The sequence below is a fragment of the Bombina bombina genome, chromosome 3 (assembly GCF_027579735.1).
Source record: "Bombina bombina isolate aBomBom1 chromosome 3, aBomBom1.pri, whole genome shotgun sequence".
In the NCBI taxonomy this organism is placed as follows: domain Eukaryota; kingdom Metazoa; phylum Chordata; class Amphibia; order Anura; family Bombinatoridae; genus Bombina; species Bombina bombina.
This window is the reverse complement of record NC_069501.1, coordinates 902139365-902165018: the sequence shown is the minus strand read 5'-3', so window position 1 is coordinate 902165018 and position 25654 is coordinate 902139365. Positions and strand designations below refer to the sequence as shown.

Genomic DNA, 25654 nt, shown 5'->3' with positions numbered 1-25654 from the left:
ATTTGTTTGGTTCCCAGTTGGATTCTATTATTTCCACTATTACTTGGGGGAAGGGAGTTTTTTTGCCCAAAGATAAAAAGTCTAAGGGTAAATCTAATTGGTTTAGTTCCTTTTGTCAGAATAGAGAACAGAAATTGGAAGCCATCTTCGAGTTGGAATAAATCCAAGCCTTATAAGAAACCAAATCCAGCCCCCAAGACTGCATGAAGGTGCTGCCCTCAATCCAGTTCTACTGGTGGGGGCAGATTGAAATTATTTCAAGACGTTTGGGCAGGTTCCGTTCAGAATCATTGGATTCAGAATATTGTCTCTCAGGGATATCAAATAGGTTTCAGAATAAGACCTGCTGTGAGAAGATTTTTTCTCTCTCACGTTCCAACAAATCCTGTGAAAGCTCAGGCCTTACAGAAGTGTGTTTCAGATATAGAGCTTTTAGGGGTAATTGTACCAGTTCCACTTCTGGAACAGGGTCTGGTTTTTTATTCAAATCTATTCATTGTCCAGAAGAAGGAAAATTCATTCAGACACGTTCTGGATCTGAAGTTTTTTAAACAATTTGTAAGGGTCCCAACTTTCAAGATGGTGACTATAAGGACTATTCTGCCTTTTGTTCAGCAAGGTCATTACATGTCCTCAATAGACAGTATCTTCACATTCCGATTCATCCAGACCACTATCGGTTTCTTAGATTCTCTTTTCTAGACAAGCATTAACAATTTGTTGCTCTTCCATTTGGCAACAGCTCCAAGAATCTTTTCCAAGGTTCTCGGTGCCCTTCTATCTGTAATCAAAAAGCAGGGTATTGCAGTGTTTCCTTATTTTGACGATATCTTGGTACTGGCTCAATCTTTTCATTCAGCAGAATCTCACACAAATCAACTTGTGTTGTTTCTTCAAAAACATGGTTGGAGGATCAATTTACCAAAGAGTTTCTTGATTCCTCAGACAAGGGTCACCTTTTTAGGTTTCCAGATAGATTCAGTGTCCATGACTCTGTCTTCAACAGACAAGAGACAAATGAAATTGGTTTCTGCCTGTTGAAACCTTCAGTCTCGATCATTCCCTTCATTAGCTATGTGCATGGAAGTTTTAGGTCTCATGACTGCAGCATCAGACGCGATCCCCTTTGCTCATTTTCATATGAGACCTCTGCAGCTTTGCATGCTGAATCATTGGTGCAGGGATTATACACGTGTATCACAATTGATATACTTAAATCCCAACATTCAACTCTCTCTGTCCTGGTGGTTGGACCATCATCGGATTATTCAAGGGGCCTCTTTTGTTCGTCCTTCCTGGACTGTGATTTCAACAGATGCAAGTCTCACAGGTTAAGGAGCTGTCTGGGAGTCTCTGACAGCACAAGGAGTTTGGAATCCTCAAGATGCGCAAGGTTACCAATCAATATTTTAAAACCTTTTGCTATTTTCAGGGCTCTTCAGGCATGGCCTCTATTAAAGAGAGAATCATTCATTCATTTTCAGACAGACAATATCACAACTGTGGCATATGTCCATCATCAGGGTGGGTCTCGCAATCCTTTAGCGATGACAGAAGTATCTCGGATGCTTTCTTGGGTGGTATCCAACTCCTGTCTAATTTCTGCAATACATATCCCAGGTGTAGACAATTGGGAAGTGGATTATCTCATTCGTCAGTCTTTACATCTAGGGGAGTGGTCTCTCCATCCAGATGTATTTTGTCAGATTGTGCAGATGTGGGGTCTTCCCTAAATAGATCTGATGGCTTCCCATCTAAACAAGAAGTTTGCCAGGTACCTTTCCAGGTCCAGAGATTCTCAGGCGGAGATGGTGACCAACCTGCTTACATTTTTCCACCTCTAGTTCTTCTTCCAAGGGTAATCTCCAAGATCATAATGGAACAATCGCATGTGTTTCTGATAGCACCAGCATGGTCTCACAGGTTTTGGTATGTGGATCTTGTCCGGATGTCCAGTTGCCAACCTTGGCCACTTCCTTTAAGGCCAGACCTTCTGTCTCAAGGACCATTTTTCCATCAGGATCGCAAATCGCTAAATTTGAAGGTATGGAAATTAAACGCTTAGTCATAGAGGTTTCTCTGACTCAGTGATTAATACTATGCTACAGGCTCGTAAGTCTGTTTCAAGGAAGATTATCGGGTTTGAAAAACCTATATTTCATGGTGTTTTTCTAATAAATTCTCTTGGCATTCTTTTAGAATTCCTAGAATTTTACAGTTTCTTCAGGATGGTTTGGATAAAGTTTTGTCTGCAAGTACTTTGAAGGGACAAATCTCTGCTCTTTCTGTTTTATTTCATAGAAAGATTGCTAAGCTTCCTGATATTCACTGTTTTGTTCAGACTTTGGTTTGTATCAAGCCTGTTGTTAAATCAATCTCTCCTCCTTGGAGTCTTAATTTGGTTTTGAAGGCTTTGCAGGCTCCTTCTTTTGAGCCTATGCATTCTTTGGATATTAAACTACTTTCTTGGAAAGTTTTGTTTCTTTTAGCTATCTCTTCAGCTAGAAGAGTTTCTGAATTATCTGCTCTCTCTTGTGAGTCTCCTTTTCTGATTTTCCATCAGGATAAGGCTGTTTTGTGGACTTTGTTTAAATTTCTTCCTAAGGTTGTGAATTCTAACATTAGTAGGGAAATTGTTGTTCCTTCCTTGTGTCCTAATCCTAAAAATACTCTTGAAAGATCTTTACATTCTTTGGATGTTGTAAGAGCTTTGAAATATTAAGTCAAAGCTACTAAAGATTTCAGGAAGACTTCTAGTCTATTTGTTGTTTTTCTGGTCCTAGAAAAGGTCAGAAAGCCTCTGCCATTTCTTTGGCATCTTGGTTAAAACTTTTGATTCACAAGGCTTATTTGGAGGCGGGACAGTCTACGCCTCAGAGAATTACAGCTCATTCTACTAGATCATTTGCCACTTCTTGGGCTTTTAAGAATGAAGCTGCAGTTGATTAGATTTGCAAAGTAGCAACTTGATCTTCTATGCATACATTTACTAACTTCTACCGTTTTGATGTATTTGCCTCTGCAGCAGCAGTCTTTAGTAGAAAAATTCTTCAGGCAGCTGTCTCAGTTTGATTCTTTTGCTTATGATTTAAGTTTTTTTCTTGTAATTTATAAGAAAGACTTATTTTTTTTGTGGATTTAATTTTTTTCAGCATAAATAGCTGTTTTTATTTTATCCCTCCCTTTCTAGTGACTCTTCTCTGGTCTTCCACATCTTGGGTATTTCTATCCCATACATCACTAGCTCATGGACTCTTGCCAATTACATGAAAGAAAACATAATTTATGTAAGAACTTACCTGATAAATTCCGACGCCAAACCTTTTTTTGGCGGTTATGATTTTGTATAAAAGCACAATTTTATTTCCATTTCCTCTTTTTGTATGCTTTTGTACTTATTTTATCACCCCAATACTTGGCTATTCATTAAACTGAATTGTGGGTGTGGTGAGGGGTGTATTTATAGGCATTTTGAGGTTTGGGAAACTTTGCCCCTCCTGGCAGAATTGTATATCCCATACGTCACTAGCTCATGGACTCTTGCCAATATAAAAGAAATTAATTTATCAGGCAAGTTCTTACATAAATTTTTTTTTGTATGTTTGGTTTGATGTAACATATTTTTACTATATGAGCATTATGTCATTATCCCTTTAAAGCCAGTTAGTGAAAGATGTAGCAGTGTTAGATTTTAGAACTCTACAGTGTGTATTTTCAGCTTTAAGAATTATAAAAAACATTCACACTTTTTAGGGCTAAAATTTATAAAAAAGGGAAAAATAAACATGGATCAATATGGATAATTTAACATTTTATATTAAAAAAATCTGAAGTTGTTTGCTGTCTCTTTAAACTTTGTGAGAGGAGTCATACATGCAAGTAATCATATTAAAATATTTTTAAGTAATATTTGTAAAACCTTATTATTGTCAGCTTGCAAGGCTCTTTATCAATAGCATTTAACTAGAGAGTATTGTTTCCCTAGTCTCAGATTCTATAACACATGTACATACACATGCCACTTGTTAATGTCAAAACATTGCCTGATTTAATCTCTAATGAATGAGCATGTAGATACTAATATACTTGTCTGAGCTATTTTCATCAAGAAATTTTGTCTATGTATCTCCTTGGCAACATGACTGCAGAGTTTACAACTTGAAGCAGCATATTGGCATCAGTTATGCAGTCCTCTTAAACAGCTGCTCTGCATCTGAGCTGTTTTAACATGCCACTGCACATGGCTGAACCATGCAAATGGTTAATATTAACAAACCAAGGCATGGACTTCTTTTTCAACAAATTGGTGATTAGTTATTAAAGATTACTATCTAGCATATGTGTGTATATCATATAAATACAACATTGTGTGTGTATGTATATATATATATATATATATATATATATATATATATATATATATATATATATACTATATTTAAATTTTAAAAATCACACAGCATTTTGATGTTAACTTAAACTTAGGTTTATTTTTGTATATTAAATAACTATTTATTTCATCAGATGGTGAGAGTCCACGAGTCATCATGTCTAGAAATATTCCCTTCCTGGCCACTAGGAGGAGTCTGGAGGCAAAACACACCCCAGCTTTTGATGATCCTCTGTCATTTTCATTTTTGTTTTTGTGAAGTGCAGATCTACACGTCATTAAAAGGGTATTTTCTAACAGACTTGAGGCCCAGTTCCTTCTTGCAGTAAAATGTCCTTAAGAGAGGTAGACAATGAGTTATTAGCAAGGCAGTGAGTTGCAGGCCTCCCAGGTAAAATGTGTACTTGTCCACCAATCCTCTGGTCTACAATGAGCTGGTCCTTGCAGATCCACAGCCCTCCCTAGGGGAAACGTGAGCTTGTCCACAAATCCCCTGAGTTGTGCTGTTACTGATGTAGATCCTTGGCATTGTGCCTGCACTGTCTAGGATTGACTTGTCTACTGGAAGCAAGTTGCTGCAGCTGAGGTAATTACATTGGATAAAGGTGCTGAAGTACTTGCACCTTCATAACCCATTGGCTATTAATATTAACATGTTCAAATGATTCCCATAGTCTGGGGACCATACATCTTTTACTAGCAGTTTATGGCACTTTTGGGTGTGTTTTTTAAGATTACTGTTGCTTTAATTTTGGTGTGGTCAGCTTAGCATGCTCAGAAATTGCTTCTGAGTTGTACACAGTATGTTTTCCTTCACCCACGCTAAATTTCTACTTCCCTTCGGGTTCTTGGCTTTAGCCCTCACAGGTAGCGTAGGTGCGCTAAGGGTTTACTGTTTTAGCATGCTTTTTAGTGCATTTTTATGTTCCTGTAACATTCTCAGCATGTAGAAAGGGTATCAGGTCCATTGGAGGTGCTAAATCTCTCTGATCATCAGAGCTTGGTTACAAATTTGGGGCTACAAATTGTATTTTCATCCTTTATGTGCTGTTATTTGCTTTGCAAGCCTTTAACTGTTTTTGTAGTTTTCCAGCATTTATTTGACATTACCTTATGATTATTCTAATTGTTTCCATCTTGAGGGTAAATCAATTTAACATTGTGTTTTTTCTTTACTTTGGGGTTAACTAGTTGTGTTCTTTATTCTGCTTATTTGCTTCAGTCTATCTCTGATACTTGAGTATGCAAGGGTATGCATATATATATCAAAGTTGCTCCCAGAAGAATTAATTTGAACTCTCTCCAAAACTTATTATATTCACACTGCTATAAGGTTTTAGTTTGCTTGCTTCCAGCTGTTAAGCGCAGACTTTTGCAAGGATTTGAAGGTGGTCCTTCTTTGACATTTAGCTCATCAGGGCCTTACCTTAGGTAGTCCCTTAGTAAGTTTTTGATGATACTTATGAGTATAGTCTATCTGAGTCTCAGGACCCTGCTGCTGTGGCAGAGGGTGGGGCTTGAGCATATTCATATGTTATTGTGGGATGTTTTAATTACCTTAGATGTAAAGGATTGTTGTGCAATAGTCAAGCCACTTGCTAATAGGATTGATAATTTAACGCAGCTCTTGAGCATCCTTCCTCTTTTACTGCGCCTGATTCAGTTTCTGAACTTATTTCTAAGGAATGGCAGAAGCCAGGCATTCCTTTTGTTCCATTTACAGTTTAAATATATGTGTCCTCTTCCTTATGTGAATACAGAGATTTTGGGAAAATGTCCCTAAGATAGATTTCCACTTTAGCCAGGCATACCACAGTTCCTTTGGATGATAGTTCCTCTTTTAAGGAACCTTTAAAACTTGAAGGTTTTCATAGGTGATCATTTAAGCTTGCAGGATTTATGTTAAGACTTGCAGTGTTGCCTGTGTCGCTGCTGCCACTGCTGTTTGGTGTGAAAGCCTTTCAGAACTTGTTTCTGGGCAAACTGATTTGAATGAGATTCAGAATCGCATTAGAGCTGAGAATGGTTCATTAGCTGTTAGCTAGACAAGCTTTGTAGCTTAAGCCTTGGTCTGCTGATATGGTATCTTAGTGCAGACTGATTTCTTTCCTTTTTCAGGGTAAAGCTCTGCTTGGGCCTGGTCTTGATGCTAGTATTGCCACAGTTGCTACAGGGAGCTCTTTTGGCCCAGATAATAAATATAAGAGTAAGCTTAGGTCTGCTGGGCATTTTCATATATTTTGGAAATCTAAGCCTCAAAATATTCCCTCTCTGCCCAGAGTTCTGGCTACTCCAATCCTCCTGGAAGTCCAACTCTTCTTGGTCTATAAGCAAACAGTCCAAGAAGTCTACCCTGGCTCACAAGACCTCGTGAAGGTGGGCCCCCAGACCAGTATCTGGTGGGGTGCAGATTGAGTCTCTTTCAGGAGGCTTGGAAGAGACCTGTTCAAGATTCCAGAGTTTTGCAAATCATTTCATAGGGTATTATAATTATCATTAATTTGTATAGTGCCGCAAAATTATGTAGCACTGGGTACAATGATATACAATGACAAAGACTTGTGATACAATACAACAACATAACAGACTAAACTAAGCTAGTACAGGAGGAAGAGGGCTCTGCACTGCAAAGCTTACAATCTACAGGTTGAGGGTGCAGAGACATAAGGTTTTTGGATAGCTTGTCACATGTATTGCAGTTGCAGCAGTGAGTCAAGCAGTTCAAGATATATTTTGGGTAGGATGAAAATCAGAGAAGAGATGGTAAACTTCTCTGATAAGAGCTTTTTTTAAAGAACATCTGAAGCTATACAAGGTTGGAGTCTGATGGAGCAGAGTAGAGAGCATTAGAGGAAAGGAGTGGCGCATAAGAAGTGTTGGGGGAGAGAGAGGGACGTAGTGATAATAGGAGTAAAGAGACGTAGGTTAGAGGTTTATCAAAGAGAAATGGTCTGGGAGTATTTGGAATGAGAGAGGAAATATAGTTGGTAGTGAGGGTGTTGACTGCTTTATATGTTAGGGTTAATACTTTGAATTGTATTCTAGAGTGTATGAAGAGTCAGTGTAGAGACTGGCAAAGCAGAGCAGCTGATGTCAGTTGGCAACTTAGGTGGATGAGTCTAGGTGCATAATAGATTGGAGTTGTGAGAAGCTGTGTTTGGGAAGGCCATTTAGAAGTAGATTGCAGTAGTTAATATGTGACAAAATTGGGGAATTAATTAGATTTTTTGTAATTTGTTGAGTAAGGAAAGGTTGGATTCTGGAAATGTTGCGTAGGTGTGCACGGCAGGATTTGCTGAACGCTTGTTTATGGGAAATGAATGTGAGTTCAGAATCGAGCATGACCTCAAGACAGCGGACCTGTGGTGTGAGGTGTTGAGAATAGAATCTTCAACTGTAAGAGAAATGTCAGGTTTTGGAGAGGGGGGGATAAGAAGTAGCTCAGTTATAGACAGATTGAGTTGGAGGTAGTGTGAAGACATCCAAGAGGAAATTGCAGAGAGACAGTTTGAAATCTGGTTGAAAATAAAGAGAGCAAAGAGGGAGAAATATCAGAATTTGGGTATCATCAGCATATAAGTGGTACCCAAAGGAGGATAGCATTTTTCCAAGAGAGAATGTATAGAGAGAAAAAGCAAGGGACCCAAGACAGAGCTTTGTGGTACTATTACTGAGAGAGACAAAGGATCAGAGGTTATGCTGTTAAAGGAAACTGTAAACGAGCGGGTTTAAGATATATGAAGCAAAAAAGGAAAGGGCTGTGTCTCAGATGCCAAGAGAATGTAGGATTTGTAAGAGGAGAGGATGGTCAACTGCATCGAAAGCAACAGATAAATCCAGAGGTTTTAGTACGGAGTGGCGAACCTATGTTTTACCTGATAGCAGTAAGAGCAGTTTCTGTTGAGTGTTTAGGGGTATTTTCTTCAAAACCTCCATGGGGAAGATTGTCTTTCTAGAGTGCCTCAAGATCCGTTAAAGGTCTAGCTTTCCTGGCTTGTGTGAGAGATTTGAAATGAACAAGAGTAATTTCTCCAATTTCAAATCGAGAATTAAGCCAGGGGCTTTATTGAAATCTCTTTATAGTGCAAAAGAAAGAGGCTACTATTTGACCTGTTTTGGATCTCAAAATATTGAACAAATTCAAAAATAGTTCCAACTTTAAAGATGGAGACAGTTTGCACTTTACATCTTTTAGTGAAGGAGGATCAGTTTATGTCTACTACAGACTTTAAAGATGTTAATGTGCATGTCCCTTTTAACAGGGATCATGTAAAGTTTCTGAGATTTGCTTTTCTAAACAAACATGATCAGTTTTTAACCCTCCCTTTTGGTCTGGCTACAGCTCCCAGAGTCTTTAAAAAAAAAATATTGTATAACATTCTGGTTCAGGATTTCTCTTTCCATCTATGTATGTCTCACAATCAGATGATACTTCAGTTGCTTTGGACACGGTTGGAAAAAAATAATATTCAATGATCTTCTTAACTCCTCAGACCCAAGTAACTTTTCTGGGGTTCTTAATCGTTTTTGTGACTATGCATTTGTCCCTGACACACCAGCACAGACTGAAGCTGCAACAGGCCCGTGCTCATCTGCAGATTAATCCTTATTTTTTTCTTTTACTCAATGCATGGAAGGTGTGGGTCTCATGGTGGCTGCCTCAGATGCAGCTCTGTTTGTCACATTTCATCTTCATGCCCTCCAATTGCAGATGCTGCATCAATGGAATGGGGACCGCAAGGATCTGTGTCAGAGGGATTTTTTTAGATCACAGGACAAGATTGTTCCTATTTTGGTGGCAGATTTACCAGTCCTTGGTTCAGGGAGCCTCCTTTCTTATCTAGTTTTGGTAGAAATCTCCACAGATGCTAGCCTGTTAGATTGGGATGCAATCTAGGAGTATCTGAGTATGCAGAAAGTTTGGTCTCCTCAGGAGGCGAGGTTACCGGGTAATATTCTTGAACTCCATACAAACCTCTGGGCTTTTCAGAATTGGCCCAACCCCAGACACACACATCTTTTCTGAGATTTCACGGTAGTGGCTTATGTCCATCATCAGGGAGGTACTCGCAGTTTAATCCTCCATTGACGTTGCTCCAAGTTTGGCCGCGGTCTTTGCTCTAGATCAATGCACTGAGAGACAAACAAACTAACACAGTGTGGTTCAGGCCTAACGGCCAAGCAAGCTGTATACAAAACAGCTAAAGAAAAGCAGCAGCACACTCAGGATTCAATTTGAAGTTAAAAAATAAACTTTATTCCAAAAAGTTTAAAATACACCCTACAATGCGAGAGAATAGGTATGATCCTTACGCATTTTGTGCCTTGATTAGGCTAGGAAACCTATTACCAGACGTATTAATCATAAGGTCTGGAAAACCTTTTGCATGGTGTTCTTGCCAAGGTTATCATTGGAAAAGTTCTTGAGTTCCTGCATGAAGGTTTAGATTGTTTATCAGCTAGTTTGCTGAAAGGTCAGATTTCGGCTCTTTCTATTTTGTCTCATAAGAAAATTGCTAAAATTCATGATTCATATTCAACCAGTTATTTGTCCAGTTTCTCCTCCTTGGAATCTTAATTTGCTTTTGAGGGTTCTTCAAACTCCTCCCTTTGAGCCGATGCAGGTTATTTTTCTTCTAGCTATTTCTTCGGTTAGAAGGGTTTCTGAGCTTTCAGCTTTGTCATACACCTCATTTTCTGATTTTTCATTATGATAAGGCTGTTTTTCGCACCAGCTATTCTTTTCTTCCTATGGTAGTATGTTCAGATACTATTAATTAGGAAATAGTGGTTCCTTCTTTTTGACCAGCACCTAAGAATTCTAAGGAGTGTCTTCTCCACAATTTGGATGCTGTAAGAGCTCTCAAATATTATGTGGAAGCTGCAAAATATTTCTTATTTATATAAGAAATATATTATAGTTCTTATTTTGTCAGAAACATATGGCTGTTACTTTAGCAGCTTGTCTTAAAGCTTTAATTCACTTGTTTTCTCATGGGGAAATCTCCCCCTGAGAGCATTACTGCTCTTTCCAATAGAGCAGTTGTTTTTTCTGGGTCCTATCATAATAAGGCTAATATTGATCAGATTTTTAAGGTAGCTACTTGGTCTTCTTTACACACAGTTTTATTACTTTGATGTGTATGCCTCTTCTGAGGCTGCCTTTGACAGCAAAGTTTTGTGGTTCGTAGTGCCTGATTAGTAACGTCCTGCCTTCACTATTTCACAGGGGACTCCATGGCTTTTGTATTGATTCCCACACGTGATGACTTGTGGACTCTCACCATCTGATTAAGGAAACCTAAAGTTATGCTTACCTGACAAATTCATTTCTTTAATAACGGTGAGAGTTAATGAGCCCCACCTTTTTATTCAGATGACAGCAGAACTTGTTTTTGCTCTTCTTTGCCCTGCTTAATTTTTCCTGCTTTTCTTTTTTCCTCATTTACGTGGCTACATGTATGACTGAAGATTTCGGGAAATGGGAGGGATATAAAGCTTTGGTGTGTTAGAGTGTCTTTTGCACCCTCCTAGTGGTCAAGGGGGCAATATTCCCACAATTGATGACACCATCATGAAAGAAATTAATTTATCAGGTAAGCATACATTTTGATTTTTTTTCTTTCTCTTTAGGTCAAAAGCTTTTCAAATGGGCTGAAGGAACACAGACCTTATCTGTATCATTCTACAGTACACCAACACAGAGTCCTACTTACCGTATCTCCCTCTGTATACACAAAACTGCGTGATTGAAAATGAACATTACAATTTTATAGTATGCATCTCAACCACCCCAATTTGTAAGATGATTACAGCTGTTGCATCTTATTTACATAGCTTTTTTGTAACCATTGCCGCAGTTTTTAAATGTTAGGTATAGGTTTCAGTTGGCCAAAGCAGTTATTTCAAATGACAAAATAAAGGTTCAGGAGCTATTTGTAAATAATTTAATACACTACAGTAGGTAAAAAAGGAGCACATTAAAGGGAGATAAAATTTTACAGTGCACTGTCCCTTTAATTATTATTTGGTATTGGATGTTTTTTAATTGCAATTGTTGCATCTAAAAGCATAATTGAGCTCCACATTCCCTCACATTTTAAACAATTCTAGTCTCATAATCATCTTATTTTTTATAGGGTTTTCCCACTGTCTGTATTTATTTTCTTTATCAATAATGTGCCAGCAATTACATTAGATATATAACAGAACATATTAACATGTGCGTATATAAAGGTCTGAAGGCCCTACTTTTCAGAGCCAAAAATATTGACTATCTGCTGAAAAAAATGTTGGTAAATGTAGGGTGTGTTGTATTATTTTTCCTCGTCTTAAAACTTAGTTTAATCCGAATAAGTACCACTTTAACCACGTATCCAGAAAATATTTTTAATGTATATATATTTTTATATTTGATCTTTATTTACAAAATTTAAACAAAATACAATTGTAGGAATTGTACACAATGGATTACATTGAGGTTGACATTTTCATATGTAAGAACATATCACTAGCTAGAGCCGTAGATACTAATATATAGTTGCAAGTATTACCTGTAAGTCTTTCCAGTAATGTAGTCCTTGATAATGATATATTACCACTTTGTCCCACTGGAACCAGGTGTCGCAAACATTACAATTTGCATCCATTTGGTGTTTTTGAGCCTTGTAAATGGTGTGTTGTATTTGTTAAAGGGTTGTATTTGTTGCGCTTTACTGGTCTAGTTTTAGGGGGTATTTGATGCACTAGAAACAGAGGTAGAAACTATCTTACTGATAAAATAATTTAACAACATTAATGCAACCCTAGGAAGTGTTGTAAAGAACATTACCTGAGTAAGAAGATAAGGTCAAAAGAATCTGAGGTGTGCGATAATAAGGAAAGTATTATCATTACTTTTTATTTAGTTTGAAAGTACCAACACTTTCCAATTTGTGATCAGTCCCCATGTTTGAAAAGCTGGGGACCTGATTATACCTTTTGGGCCAGATTACATGTGTAGCGCTATTTAAAGGGACAGTATACACCAATTTTCATATAACTGCATATAATAGACACTACTATAAAAGATAAAATGCACAGATACTGATCTAAAAATCCAGTATAAAACCTTTTAAAAATGTACTTAGAGGCTCCCAGTATAGCACTGTTGATGGTTAGGCTGGGACACCCAGTGAAAGGGTCTAGGAAAACAGGACAGCAGACCCCCCCTCCCCCGCATATGAAAAGACAGATTATAAAATTAGACATCAGTATACACCTAAAACTTTAGGGCTTGGTTAAGAGTTTGAAAATCAGCATAATGTTATTTTAAAAAAATAAGCAAAACTTTTATTTCTCCAAGATTGGTGTGTCCGGTCCACGGCGTCATCCATAACTTGTGGGAATATTCTCCTCCCCAACAGGAAATGGCAAAGAGCACAGCAAAAGCTGTCCATATAGTCCCTCCCAGGCTCCGCTCCCCCAGTCATTCTCTTTGCCGCTCTGAACAAGTAGCATCTCCACGGAGATGGTGAAGAGTATGTGGTGTTTAGTTGTAGTTTTTATTCTACTATCAACAGTTTGTTATTTTAAAATAGTGCTGGTATGTACTATTTGCTCTGAAACAGAAAAAGATGAAGAGTTCTGTTTGTGAGAGGAGTATGATTTTAGCAGCAGTAACTAAAATCGATTGCTGTTCCCACACAGGACTGTTGAGATGAGATAACTTCAGTTGGGGGAAGCAGTTGGCAGACTTTTCTGCTTAAGGTATGACTAGCCATATTTCTAACAAGACTGTGTAATGCTGGAAGGCTGTCATTTTTCCCCTCATGGGGATCGGTAAGCCATTTTCTTAGTCTCAAACAGAATAAAGGGCTTAATATGGGCTATAAAACTGGTAGACACTTTTATGGGCTAGATCGATTGCTTTATTTAGGCATTTTATACAGTTTGATGTTGAAATTCACACTTTATAACTTTGGGGAACGTTTTTTTACGTCAGGCACTGGTTTAGACACCTTCTCAGACAGGAAGGGCCTTCTCTGTAGTAGGCAGAGCCTCATTTTCGCGCCATTACTGCGCAGTTACTTTTGAGAGCAATACATGCAGCTGCATGTGTGTGGGTCTGGAATTAGTTGAAAAGGTTCCTAGAAGGCTTCATTTGGTATCGTATACTCCCCTGGGTTTGGTGAAGTCGCAGCAAAGGCTGGGGCTGGGACTGTAAGGGGGTTAAAACTGTAAAAGGCTCCGGTTTCCACATTTTAAGGGTTAACAGCCTGAAATTTGGGGTGCAATGCTTTGAATGCTTTAAGACACTGTGGTGAAAATTTGGTTAAAATTGAACAATTCCTTCATAGTTTTTCACATATTCAGTAATAAAGTGTGCCCTGTTTAAAATTTAAAGAGACATTAACGGTTTTGTTTTAATATGGTTTTTGTACTTTATTGACAAGTTTAAGCCTGTTTAACATGTCTGTGCCTTCAGATAGACTGTGTTCTGTGTGTATGGAAGCCAAAGTGTCTCCCCCTTCAAATATGTGTGATAATTGTGCCATAGCGTCCAAACAAAGTAAGGACAGTACTGCCACAGATAGTAAAGTTGCCCAAGATGATTCATCAGATGCAGGGAGTAGACATAGTTCTACATCATCTCCTTCTGTGTCTACACCAGTTTTGCCCATGCAGGAGACCCCTAGTACTTCTAGCGCGCCAATGCTTGTTACTATGCAACAATTGACAGCAGTAATGGATAACTCCATAGCAAATATTTTATCCAAAATGCCTGCATTTCAGAGAAAGCGTGATTGCTCTGTTTTAAACACTGTAGAGCAGGAGGGCGCTGATGATAATTGCTCTCATACCCTCACACCAATCTGAAGTGGCTATGAGGGAGGTTTTGTCAGATGGGGAAATTTCTGATTCAGGAAGAATTTCTCAGCAGGCAGAACCTGATGTTGTGACATTTAAATTTAAATTAGAGCATCTCCGCGCACTGCTTAAGGAGGTGCTATCTACTCTGGATGATTGTGACAACTTGGTCATCCCAGAAAAATTGTTCAAGATGGACAAGTTCCTAGAGGTCCCGGTGCACCCCGCCGCTTTTCCAATACCCAAGCGGGTGGCGGACATAGTGAATAAGGAGTGGGAGAAGCCTGGCATACCTTTTGTCCCTCCTCCTATATTTAAGAAATTATTTCCTATGGTCGACCCAGAAAGGACTTATGGCAAACAGTCCCTAAGGTCGAGGGGGCAGTTTCTACACTAGCCAAACGCACGACCATTCCTATTGAGGACAATTGTGCTTTCAAAGATCCTATGGATAAAAAGTTGGAGGGTTTGCTTAAAAAGATTTTTGTACAGCAAGGTTACCTCCTTCAACCTATTTTGTGTATTATTCCTGTCACTACAGCAGCGTGGTTCTGGTTCGAAGAACTAGAAAAGTCGCTCAGTAGAGAGACTCCGTATGAGGAGGTTATGGACAGAATTCACGCACTTAAGTTAGCTAATTCCTTTATTTTAGATGCCGCTTTGCAGTTAGCTAGATTAGCGGCAAAAAATTCAGGGTTTGAAATTGTGGCACGCAGAGCGCTCTGGCTAAAGTCTTGGTCAGCGGATGTATCTTCCAAGACAAAATTGCTTAATATCCCTTTTAAAGGTAAGACCCTCTTTGGGCCAGAATTGAAAGAGATTATTTCAGATATCACTGGGGGTAAGGGCCATGCCCTCCCACAAGATAGGCCTTTCAAGGCTAAGAATAAGTCCAATTTGCGTTCCTTTCGCAATTTCAGGAACGGACCGGCCTCCAACTCTGCAGCCTCTAGACAAGAGGGCAATGCTTCCCAGACCAAACCAGCTTGGAAACCGATGCAAGGCTGGAACAAGGGTAAACAGGCCAAGAAACCTGCTGCTGCTACCAAGACAGCATGAAGGGGTAGCCCCCGATCCGGGACCGGATCTAGTAGGGGGCAGACTCTCTCTCTCTTTGCTCAGGCCTGGGCAAGAGATGTTCAGGATCCCTGGGCACTAGAAATAGTCTCTCAGGGTTATCTTCTAGAATTCAAGGAACTACCCCCAAGGGGAAGGTTCCACATCTCTCGTTTATCTTCAAATCAAATAAAGAGACAGGCATTCTTACATTGTGTAGAAGACCTGTTAAAAATGGGAGTGATACACCCAGTTCCAACTGTGGAACAAGGACTGGGGTTTTACTAAAATCTGTTTGTAGTTCCCCAAGTGCAGTGGCACCTTACTTGGACGACATTCTAATAAAAGCGTTGTCTCTTTCAAAGGCAAAGGCTCACACAGACATCGTTCTGGCCTTTCTCAGATCTCACGGGTGGAAGGTGAACATAGAAAAAAGTTCCCTGTCTCCGTCAACAAGAGTTCCCTTCTTGGGGACAATAATAGATTCTTTAGAAATGAAGATTTTCCTGACAGATGTCAGAAAGTCAAAGCTTCTAAACACTTGTCAAGTTCTTCACTCTGTTCTACGGCCTTCCATAGCTCAGTGCATGGAAGTAGTAGGGTTGATGGTTGCAGCAATGGACATAGTTCCTTTTGCGCGAATTCATCTAAGACCATTACAACTGTGCATGCTCAAACAGTGGAATGGGGACTATACAGACTTGTCTCCAGTGATTCAAGTAGATCAGAAGACCAGAGACTCACTCCGTTGGTGGCTGACCCAGGATCACCTGTCCCAGGGAATGAGCTTCCGCAGACCAGAGTGGGTCATCGTCACGACCGACGCCAGTCTATTAGGCTGGGGCGCGGTCTGGGATTCCCTGAAAGCTCAGGGTCTATGGTCCAGGGAAGAGTCTTTTCTCCCGATAAACATTCTGGAACTGAGAGCGATATTCAATGCTCTCAGGGCTTGGCCTCAACTAGCAAAGGCCAGATTCATAAGATTCCAATCAGACAACATGACGACTGTTGCTTACATCAATCATCAGGGGGGAACAAGGAGTTCCCTGGCGATGAGAGAGGTGACCAAAATCATCAAATGGGCGGAGGATCACTCCTGTCACCTATCTGCGATCCACATCCCAGGAGTGGAAAACTGGGAGGCGGATTATCTGAGTCGTCAGACCTTCCATCCGGGGGAGTGGGAACTCCACCCGGAGGTATTTGCCCAATTGACCCAATTATGGGGCATTCCAGACATGGATCTGATGGCGTCTCGTCAGAACTTCAAGGTTCCTTGCTACGGGTCCAGATCCAGGGATCCCAAGGCGACTCTAGTGGATGCATTAGTGGCGCCTTGGACCTTCAACCTAGCTTATGCGTTTCCACCGTTCCCTCACATTCCCAGGCTGGTAGCCAGGATCAAACAGGAGAAGGCCTCGGGCATTTTGATAGCTCCTGCGTGGCCATGCAGGACTTGGTATGCAGACCTGGTGAATATGTCATCGGCTCCACCATGGAAGCTAACTTTGAGACAGGATCTTCTAGTACAAGGTCCATTCGAACATCCAAATCTAGTTTCTCTCCAGCTGACGGCTTGGAAATTGAACGCTTGATGTTTTCTAAGCGTGGGTTTTCGGATTCTGCGATAGATACTCTAGTACAAGCCAGAAAACCTGTGACTAGAAAGATTTACCATAAAATATTGAAAACATATATCTGTTGGTGTGAATCCAAGGGATTCTCATGGAGTAAGATTAAAATTCATAGGATTCTTTCCTTTCTCCAAGAAGGTTTGGATAAGGGATTATCAGCGAGTTCTCTAAAAGGACAGATTTCTGCTTTATCTGTCTTGTTACACAAACGACTGGCAGCTGTGCCAGATGTTCAAGCTTTTGTTCAGGCTTTGGTCAGGATCAAGCCTGTTTACAGACCTTTGACTCCTCCCTGGAGTCTAAATTTAGTTCTTTCAGTTCTTCAAGGGGTTCCGTTTGAACCCTTACACTCCATAGATATCAAGTTGTTATCTTGGAAAGTTCTGTCTTTGGTTGCTATTTCTTCTGCGAGAAGAGTTTCTGAATTATCTGCTCTGCAGTGTAATCCGCCCTATCTGGTGTTTCATTCAGATAAGGTTGTTTTACATACTAAACCTGGTTTCCTTCCAAAAGTTGTTTCCAACAAGAATATTAACCAGGAAATAGTTGTGCCTTCTTTGTGCCCGAATCCAGTTTCAAAGAAGGAACGTTTGTTACACAATTTAGATGTAGTCCATGCTTTAAAGTTCTATTTAGAAGCAACAAAGGATTTCAGACAAACGTCTTCTCTGTTTGTCGTTTATTCTGGCAAGAGGAGAGGTCAAAAAGCTACTGCTACCTCTCTTTCCTTTTGGCTGAAAAGCATCATCCGATTGGCTTATGAGACTGCCGGACGGCAGCCACAGCTCACTCTACTAGGGCTGTGGCTTCCTCATGGGCCTTCAAGAACGAGGCTTCTGTTGATCAGATATGTAAGGCAGCGACTTGGTCTTCTCTGCACACTTTTACCAAATTCTACAAATTTGATACTTTTGCTTCTTCGGAGGCTATTTTTGGGAGAAAGGTTTTGCAAGCCGTGGTGCCTTCTGTTTAGGTAACCTCCCTTCATCCGTGTCCTAAAGCTTTGGTATTGGTTCCCACAAGTTATGGATGACGCCGTGGACCGGACACACCAATGTTGGAGAAAACAGAATTTATGCTTACCTGATAAATTACTTTCTCCAACGGTGTGTCCGGTCCATGGCCCGCCCTGGTTTTTTAATCAGGTTTGATAAATTTCTTTCTTTAACTACAGTCACCACGGCACCCTATAGTTTCTCCTTTTTTTCTCCTGTCCGTCGGTCGAATGACTGGGGGGGCGGAGCCTGAGAGGGACTATATGGACAGCTTTTGCTGTGCTCTTTTTTCCATTTCCTGTTGGGGAGGAGAATATTCCCACAAGTTATGGATGACGCCGTGGACCGGACACACCGTTGGAGAAAGTAATTTATCAGGTAAGCATAAATTCTGTTTTTTATTTTTTTACAAAAACACACTCCCAGATGGGCTATATAAATTGATCATGTACACAACATTTATGCAAAGAAATATCTAGTGTACAACATCCCTTTAACGTTCCCGCTCCAGCATTAACTGCTGTAGAAGTAAGCTTTTTGCGCTCGTCAGGTTGTGCTCATATAGTTGAAATTAAACTGTTTTTGCTTGCACACTAACTCTACAATGGCAAAAAGCCAAATTTAGAATATCGGGTGCGCTAACATGAAAATTATGAATGTTCTTTCCATAGAAGAATATGTTCTATTTATTCATAAATAAATAATTAAATATATATATATATATATATATATATATATATATATATATATATATATATATATATATGATGGGGTTTTTTGGTACAATATAAATGTATACCTATGTATTTCTATGTTAGAGTCCTTTGACGCCTTTTTTTCTAACACCTGAGCCTCTATCAAGGTCTGTCGGACCTGATCCGCCAGTGCGGATCAGGTCCGACAGACCTCGCTGAATACAGCAAGCAATATGCTCGCCATATTGAGCATTGCACCAGCAGCTCACAAGAGCTGCTGGTACAACGCCGTCCCCTGCAGACTCGCGGGGGCATACTCGATCGGGTTGGTTTCCGGCGATGTCTGTCCGCCTGCTCATAGTAGGCGGACAGGTTATGGAGCAGCGGTCTTTGTGACCGCTGCTTCATAACTGCTGTTTCTGGCGAGCCTGAACAGCAGTTATGAAGCAGCCCCATTATATCTTTGAATCCTTATAACTTTTGTGTGTAATATTTTAAAAAATATATTTTTTATTAGATGGCGTTATTAGGAGTGTAAGTGTACTTTGTAATGTATTTTTGATGTGTTTTGTGACACTTTTTTTGTTTTGCACACCACAACTCTGAGGACGCGGGAATCATTCTAGCATAATCACGTGGCGTAATACCAGCAGTAAACCCTACGAGTGCAAACAACCACGATAAACCCATTATCGCTTGAGTGCAAACATTAGCACTCCATTAGTAATCTGGCCCTTTACTAGGGATTACATTTTAAATTTAATGTCTATTTATAGAATTTGCAAGTTACAAGTGGCCACTTTAACATATAGAGTTGAAGGAATATTTACCATAAACGGTAAAGTCAAAATTAAAGATTCATGATTCGGATAGAGCATGCAATTTATTGCTTCCATTATAAAAAATGTGCAAAATATTTTATACGCACACTTTGTGAAGCACCAGCTCCTAGTGAGCATGTACAAGAGGTCATATGATACAAGGGACAGAGAAAAGCAAAGTAACGGACATTTATAAAAAAAAAATATGTTGCTGCTCATCTGTAATTCAAACTGTTTTGTTGTATGATCTGTTTATCATGCATTTGTTGGTTATGTAACTCTACTACACTTAATGGTCTTTAAGATATGCGTTTGAACTAAAAGATATCCATTTACATAATCTGTTAAAATAGTTTTTCAGCCAGAAAAAAAAAAAACCTTGATAATAGCTATATTTCTTATATTTTTTAGCGCTCATGTACAAATTGTAGTTAAAAATAAATAAATGCATGTTGGCGGATATTTTATCAAAGCAACTTCTGCATTGTTTCCGCTGTTAAAAGGATGTTGAAACATTCTGCTTCCTTTTTGAGTCAAAACACAACAAATGTACTCGTTTTCTTCTTGCTTTATTTGGAGTCAGTCCCTTGTTGGTTGCACTCACACATGGTAGGCAGAAGAACAACGAGGGTTCACCAGCTTGCTGGTTATCTGCACTTTTGTTTACTGTAGTCTGTACGTATACAATGGTCCAGAACTGCTCCAGAATACACACTGAGAATCAGGGCGTGTGGTCATTTTATTTGTGGTTATTGTGGAGATAATGGCTATGTATTTTTACCTTCATGTTTGTCATAGCCTTTAACTTATTTCAGTTTAATTGTTTGCTATATGATAGATGCATCTTCAAACTATTTTTGTTCACCAAAATGTGTGTGGAATGTTTGATATCCTTTTAACTTGTGCTTTCCAATATATATTTTACAGGAGCTTGCAGAAATGAAGCAGGTTTTAATTGGACTTCATAATAAGCAAAAACACTTACCTCCTACAAGTGAGCTTGGGAGGAATTTTTCAGCAAAACCAAAAAGCAAATCTTCTGAACTAGCCTTACAGTCTCAACATGAAGATAATATAATCATACCAAAGCCGACTGTGTTTGTAAGTTAGTTTCTATTTCTCTGATGGTATTTTAGGTCATGGCAAACACTTTACTGCAGCTGACACTAATTATCAGTTTTTACAACCATAATATAATTGTATACACAAGTTTATCATGTTTTATTGCTTTATTTAAAAGTTTTATCTCATTGTGGCTAACATTTTTCTCATTCATAATTGTTCATGGATTTTGTTACATTTTTACAGTTGTAGTTTACCAATGACAAATGGTAACACTAAATGATCACCATTATTTGAAAGATAAAGCTATGAATGGAAGGTTCTTATAGAAGCATAGATCAGAAGGAAATGTAATAGTATTTGACTTTTTTTTTTTTACAAGCTGTTTAAATATACACTGAACTATTTTTCTATATACATAGTTAACAACAATTAAGAGCTGCATCCCCTGAAAATTGAATACAAATTATATATATATACAAAAAGAGCTGCATCCCCTAATGATATGCATACATTTTCAGTTTTGCAGTTTAGTTTTGCTTCTGCACAGATCTAATCTAATACACACTTAAATTCACCATAATAATTTGAATCCTCGTAAAGAATTTTACTATGCACTGTATTCCTATTATCTTGCCTGCTATTGCTGTAATATACCTTGGCAAGCTGTGTATTTCCTAATGATTCCATAGGATCTGGTTACCATGGTGGCATAGCCATTATTCAGAAGTTGTCTGTTTTTAAAGGGCCATTATACACTCATTTTTTCTTTGCATAAATGTTTTGTAGATGATCTATTTATAAAGCCCATAACATTTTTTTTTTTTTAAATGTATAATTTTGCTTATTTTTAAATAACATTGCTCTGATTTTCAGACTCCTAACCAAGCCCCAATGTTTTATGTAAATACCGTCAGCTACCTTCTCCAGCTTGCTCCTGTTTGTGTAAAGGGTCTTTTCATATGCAAAAGAAGGGGGAGGGGGGAGTGTCTTATTTTCCACTTGCAGTGGGCTTTCCAACTGCCTTTTCAACAGAGCTAAACTGAAAGCTTCTAAGTAAGTTTTTAAACCATTTTATACTGGATTTTTATATCAGTATCTGTGCATCTTATTCTTTATAGTAGTGTATATTACATGCAGTTATATGAAAATGAGTGTATACTGTCCCTTTAAGAGTGCTACAATGGCGACAGCCTTTGTTTGTCCAGAAAAAAAAGAGGAACACCAATCTCATCAGGAGTTAGTCTCTTGACTCTTTTTCTATTACTACTACAAAAATACATAAAAACTTTTTTTGTGTTTTGAAGATCCATTTGTTGTTTGTAAAAAATGTTTTTGTTATGTTGTAATTTATGCTGATCATAAAACAAATACATTCACTACATTTCTACTATTTTTAAAGAAACTTGTTAGACAACAAAAACACAAATATATGAAAGGTCTGCAATAAAATGTTAACTATTTTGCATGTCATTGAAACTAGGAGGAAATGCATATTTGTGTCCAGTAGAACCCATTGTTACTGGCTTATGGGTGTAATTCTCTTAACTGAATTGATTGACAAGAACATACCGCCAAAATCTTTACAAGAAACCCGTTTACTCAACTCAGAAAAAACATCTGCGGTTGTGTGTGTTTGTTTCTTTTCCCCAGTTTGGTTGATAGACACCTTATTATAATTTCTTAAAGGGACAGTATACACCAGTTTCATATAACTGCATGTAATAGACAATACTAAAGAAGAATATGCACAGATACTGATCTAAAAATCCAGTATAAAATATTTTAAAAACTTACTTAGCATTGTTGATGAGGTAGTCTGGGGCACCCACTGAAAGGGGCTGGGAAAACAAGAACAGCAGACAGTCACCCCTTCCCTGCATATGAAAAGACAGATAACTTAAACAGGAGCCTGCAGGAGTCTGTATACATGTGTATACATCTGGCACTGTGCGACTTGGTTAGGAGTCTGAAAATCAGCACAATGTTCTTAAATAAGCAAAACTATACATTTTTATAAAAACACACCCAGATGGGCTATATAAATGTATCATCTACAAAACATGCAGAAAAAGAAAAATCTAGTGTACAATGTCTTTTTAACATTATTTTAATAGTACATAGATTCATCCTACCTTTCCAGTTTCACAGCCGCTTCATTGTTATCAAGCCATACCATGTAATTACCCCATCATATAGATTAGGCTTTTATAAATAGTAATTATCTAATGTATGTTGTTTTCTTCTGCATTACTTCATTTAAGAGACCCCATTCCTCTCTAGTACCAGTGTGGCATTTTTCAATCGTTTAACTGATCCTCTCCCCACTTAAAGATTTTTTTTTTAAAAAGTATGCAAATTTAATTAATTTTCCAATTTAGTTCTATTATTAAATTGACTTTGTTCTCTCGGCATCTCACCAGATGTGTTTAGCTAGCACCCAGTAGTGTATTGCTGTTCCTAAAACTACTCTACAAAACAAATTTCACTGTATCTGTGCATATTCTTCTGGAAAGTTGTTTAAAATTGCATGCTCTGTCTGAATCATGAAAGTTTAATTTTGACTTTACTGTCCCTTTAATGCCAACAGGCATTAGCACCACATCTCTGTATGAGGTCAGTCTTTTAAATGTGCAACATTTTATCTTTACCATGCTTGATCAAAATCTTGTTGGCCTTTCCAGCAAGTACATTAGAAGGTAGGTTAACTAAGAAAGTAAATGTTGAAAGGAATGGATATGCTGTAATTCTATTTTCTAAATATGTATTTGGTGTAAAATTAAAATGGTCACATAAGTTTTTTTGGTTTGTTTTTTTAATAGTTTTCTTTTTTGACAGACAAAAAAAGAAACACCAGAGTGGTACAACAGATTGAAACAGAAACCTACATGAAAGAAGATACCCGAGCAAATCAACTGCACTAAAACAAATTTATGTATTTTTATTATTTAGCATTAGTTTTAGCATGGGTAAAACACGCTAGCACTACTCTCTGTGAAGATGTAGCTATCCCAGTACATGTATGTTTTTTTTTTTTTAAACATGAAGGAAAATGATATATTTTTTCTCAATATTTTTTTTACATGCAAGAGTTTTATTAATTATTTTGCTAGTCTGGTTATTAAATTATTATTTTTACCAAGAGACACATATAATTAATATGTGAAACTAATTGTGTACAGTTTAGAATACAGAGTTTAGTCATTTAAAAGCACATAGTGTACACTCCTGATATATTTGTAATTTCACTGTTTTCTTGCAAATTCCTCTTCATCAATAATATAGCAATAGGTGCATTTGAACAAACACACACTGACAAGAAAAAATATACGCACCTGTGTTACAGTTTACCTCAAAATGATTTTGTGTTTCTTCAGTTTATCGTTTATTTTCACTTGTTAATAATCATAAAAAAAACAGGGACAATTCATATTCTGACATACTTGAACATACAAACATTTCATTTTAAAAAACTGTTTATGCATCTTGAAAAGTAAAAATGTATGCATTGAAGCTTTGTTGAAAACAAAATACAAAATAGTTATAACCTTATTCATTATTATCATTGTATTCATTATTTATGAAGTACCAGTATTTTTGCCATATTAGAGTTAATGGGATTAGTGCAAGATTCCAAATGGTTTAGATTCAAGCTGGCACAATTCATCTTACCTCATGAGCCACAGTAACATAAGGAAAATAAAGACATTTATGTTATGTTGCTTTAGAAAAACATATACAAACAGAAAGAGAAGCAGTCTGTCAGGAACAAACAGCTAAGGGACTTGTTGGGCCAGACATGGACTCTTTACCCAATGTGCTTAGAGGAATGTGGCTGCAACTAACTGACAAGGCCCAATGAAGGCTGAAACGATCATCAGGGGTTGCCATGTTCCTTGTTCACAAAGGGATTGCTTGGTATTTCAGGGTTAGACTGACCTTACTTTAGCAAGGTTCTTCTCTGTGAAAAGCATTATTGGGCATGCAGCTCCAGGTGGTAAATGACCATAGAACAAGTCAACAAGTTATTGAGCTGTTGTGCATTCCTGAGAGAGTGCTTCTGTCTCTTTATGGCTATAGAAAAACATATCAGCTAAGTATAAATGTTTTTAAAACAAATTGATATCTTGATTGCTGTAATTGTTTATCAATAGCCATACTCCATGCTTAATTTGCCTTATTAGGAGGAACCATTCTGGGCTTGAGTTTGCAGACAAAAGGCAAGCCACAGTCATAATGCTTGTATAAAACTATTGATTTCTCCATTGTTATCAGCTAAAACCAATTAAGGAATTATATGTAGCAGAGTTCGCCTCAATCAATCAGCAGGTTGCATTTCACATTCTGAGAATTAGAAAACCCATAATATTTAGAGCTAAATTACACAAAAAGGGGGCCAAATAAATAATAGGTATATTGCAAAGTTGTTTCATTACGCATAAGTAAACATTTCATATAAAAATCACTGTTAATTGTTTTTAACCCCTTAATTACCACGACGTACTCAGCACGTCAGCAGTCATTAAACAAGCCCTCTTATCGCAGGACTACCTGTATTTTATTTATTATACTTCATTTGTATTTTATTTATTTATTTTTAATCTACTAATTCATTGCCCTATTTGTATGTTCTTTGGAACAAAACAGACTTGTTGAATTCAGTCATTATTCTTCAGTATGTAGTTCCACAACCTTTTGGCATAGAGTGAAATAGACGTTCCAGGCTACTCCTGGACAGATTTACATGTAGTCAAGCTATCATTCAATTCTAAGGAATTAATAAAGAGAATAAAACATACTTATAGAGATAATTAGCACTTATACTCTTTGGTTGCAAAGAACAATACAGTCTGGCTCTTAGATTTTGCTCTTTTGTGCAGAGGATAACAGCATCTCATTCTATGGGAGCACACACTTTCCTCGTCCTTTAACAGGGTAATGAAGAGTGATCAGTTACCCCTGCTAACTATATTTTTGAATGGTGACTGTTTCACCTGAGAAGTCACATGTCTGTGTGATTAGTATGGCAACAGCAATCATCTGATATATAAGCTATGGAGAGTAGGTAGTTCCTTGTTCACCACATACAGTACATACAGTGATGTTAAACTGCCTATTTAAAAGAATAGATTAATAACTTTCAAATTAATTA

The 25654-nt window shown here is 38.1% G+C and overlaps 1 protein-coding gene across 1 annotated transcript in view; it reads left to right on the top strand.

The window, feature by feature from the left end:
• PIBF1 (progesterone immunomodulatory binding factor 1) overlaps positions 1 to 24054 on the top strand; it is a 608261-nt gene extending 584207 nt beyond the window's left edge. The window contains exons 17-18 of the mRNA XM_053707928.1: positions 20368 to 20541; positions 23341 to 24054. Coding sequence (XP_053563903.1) covers positions 20368 to 20541; positions 23341 to 23394 — 228 coding nt within the window. The 3' untranslated portion in view covers positions 23395 to 24054. The remainder of the gene's footprint in view (positions 1 to 20367; positions 20542 to 23340) is intronic.
• Positions 24055 to 25654: the final 1600 nt, after the last annotated feature.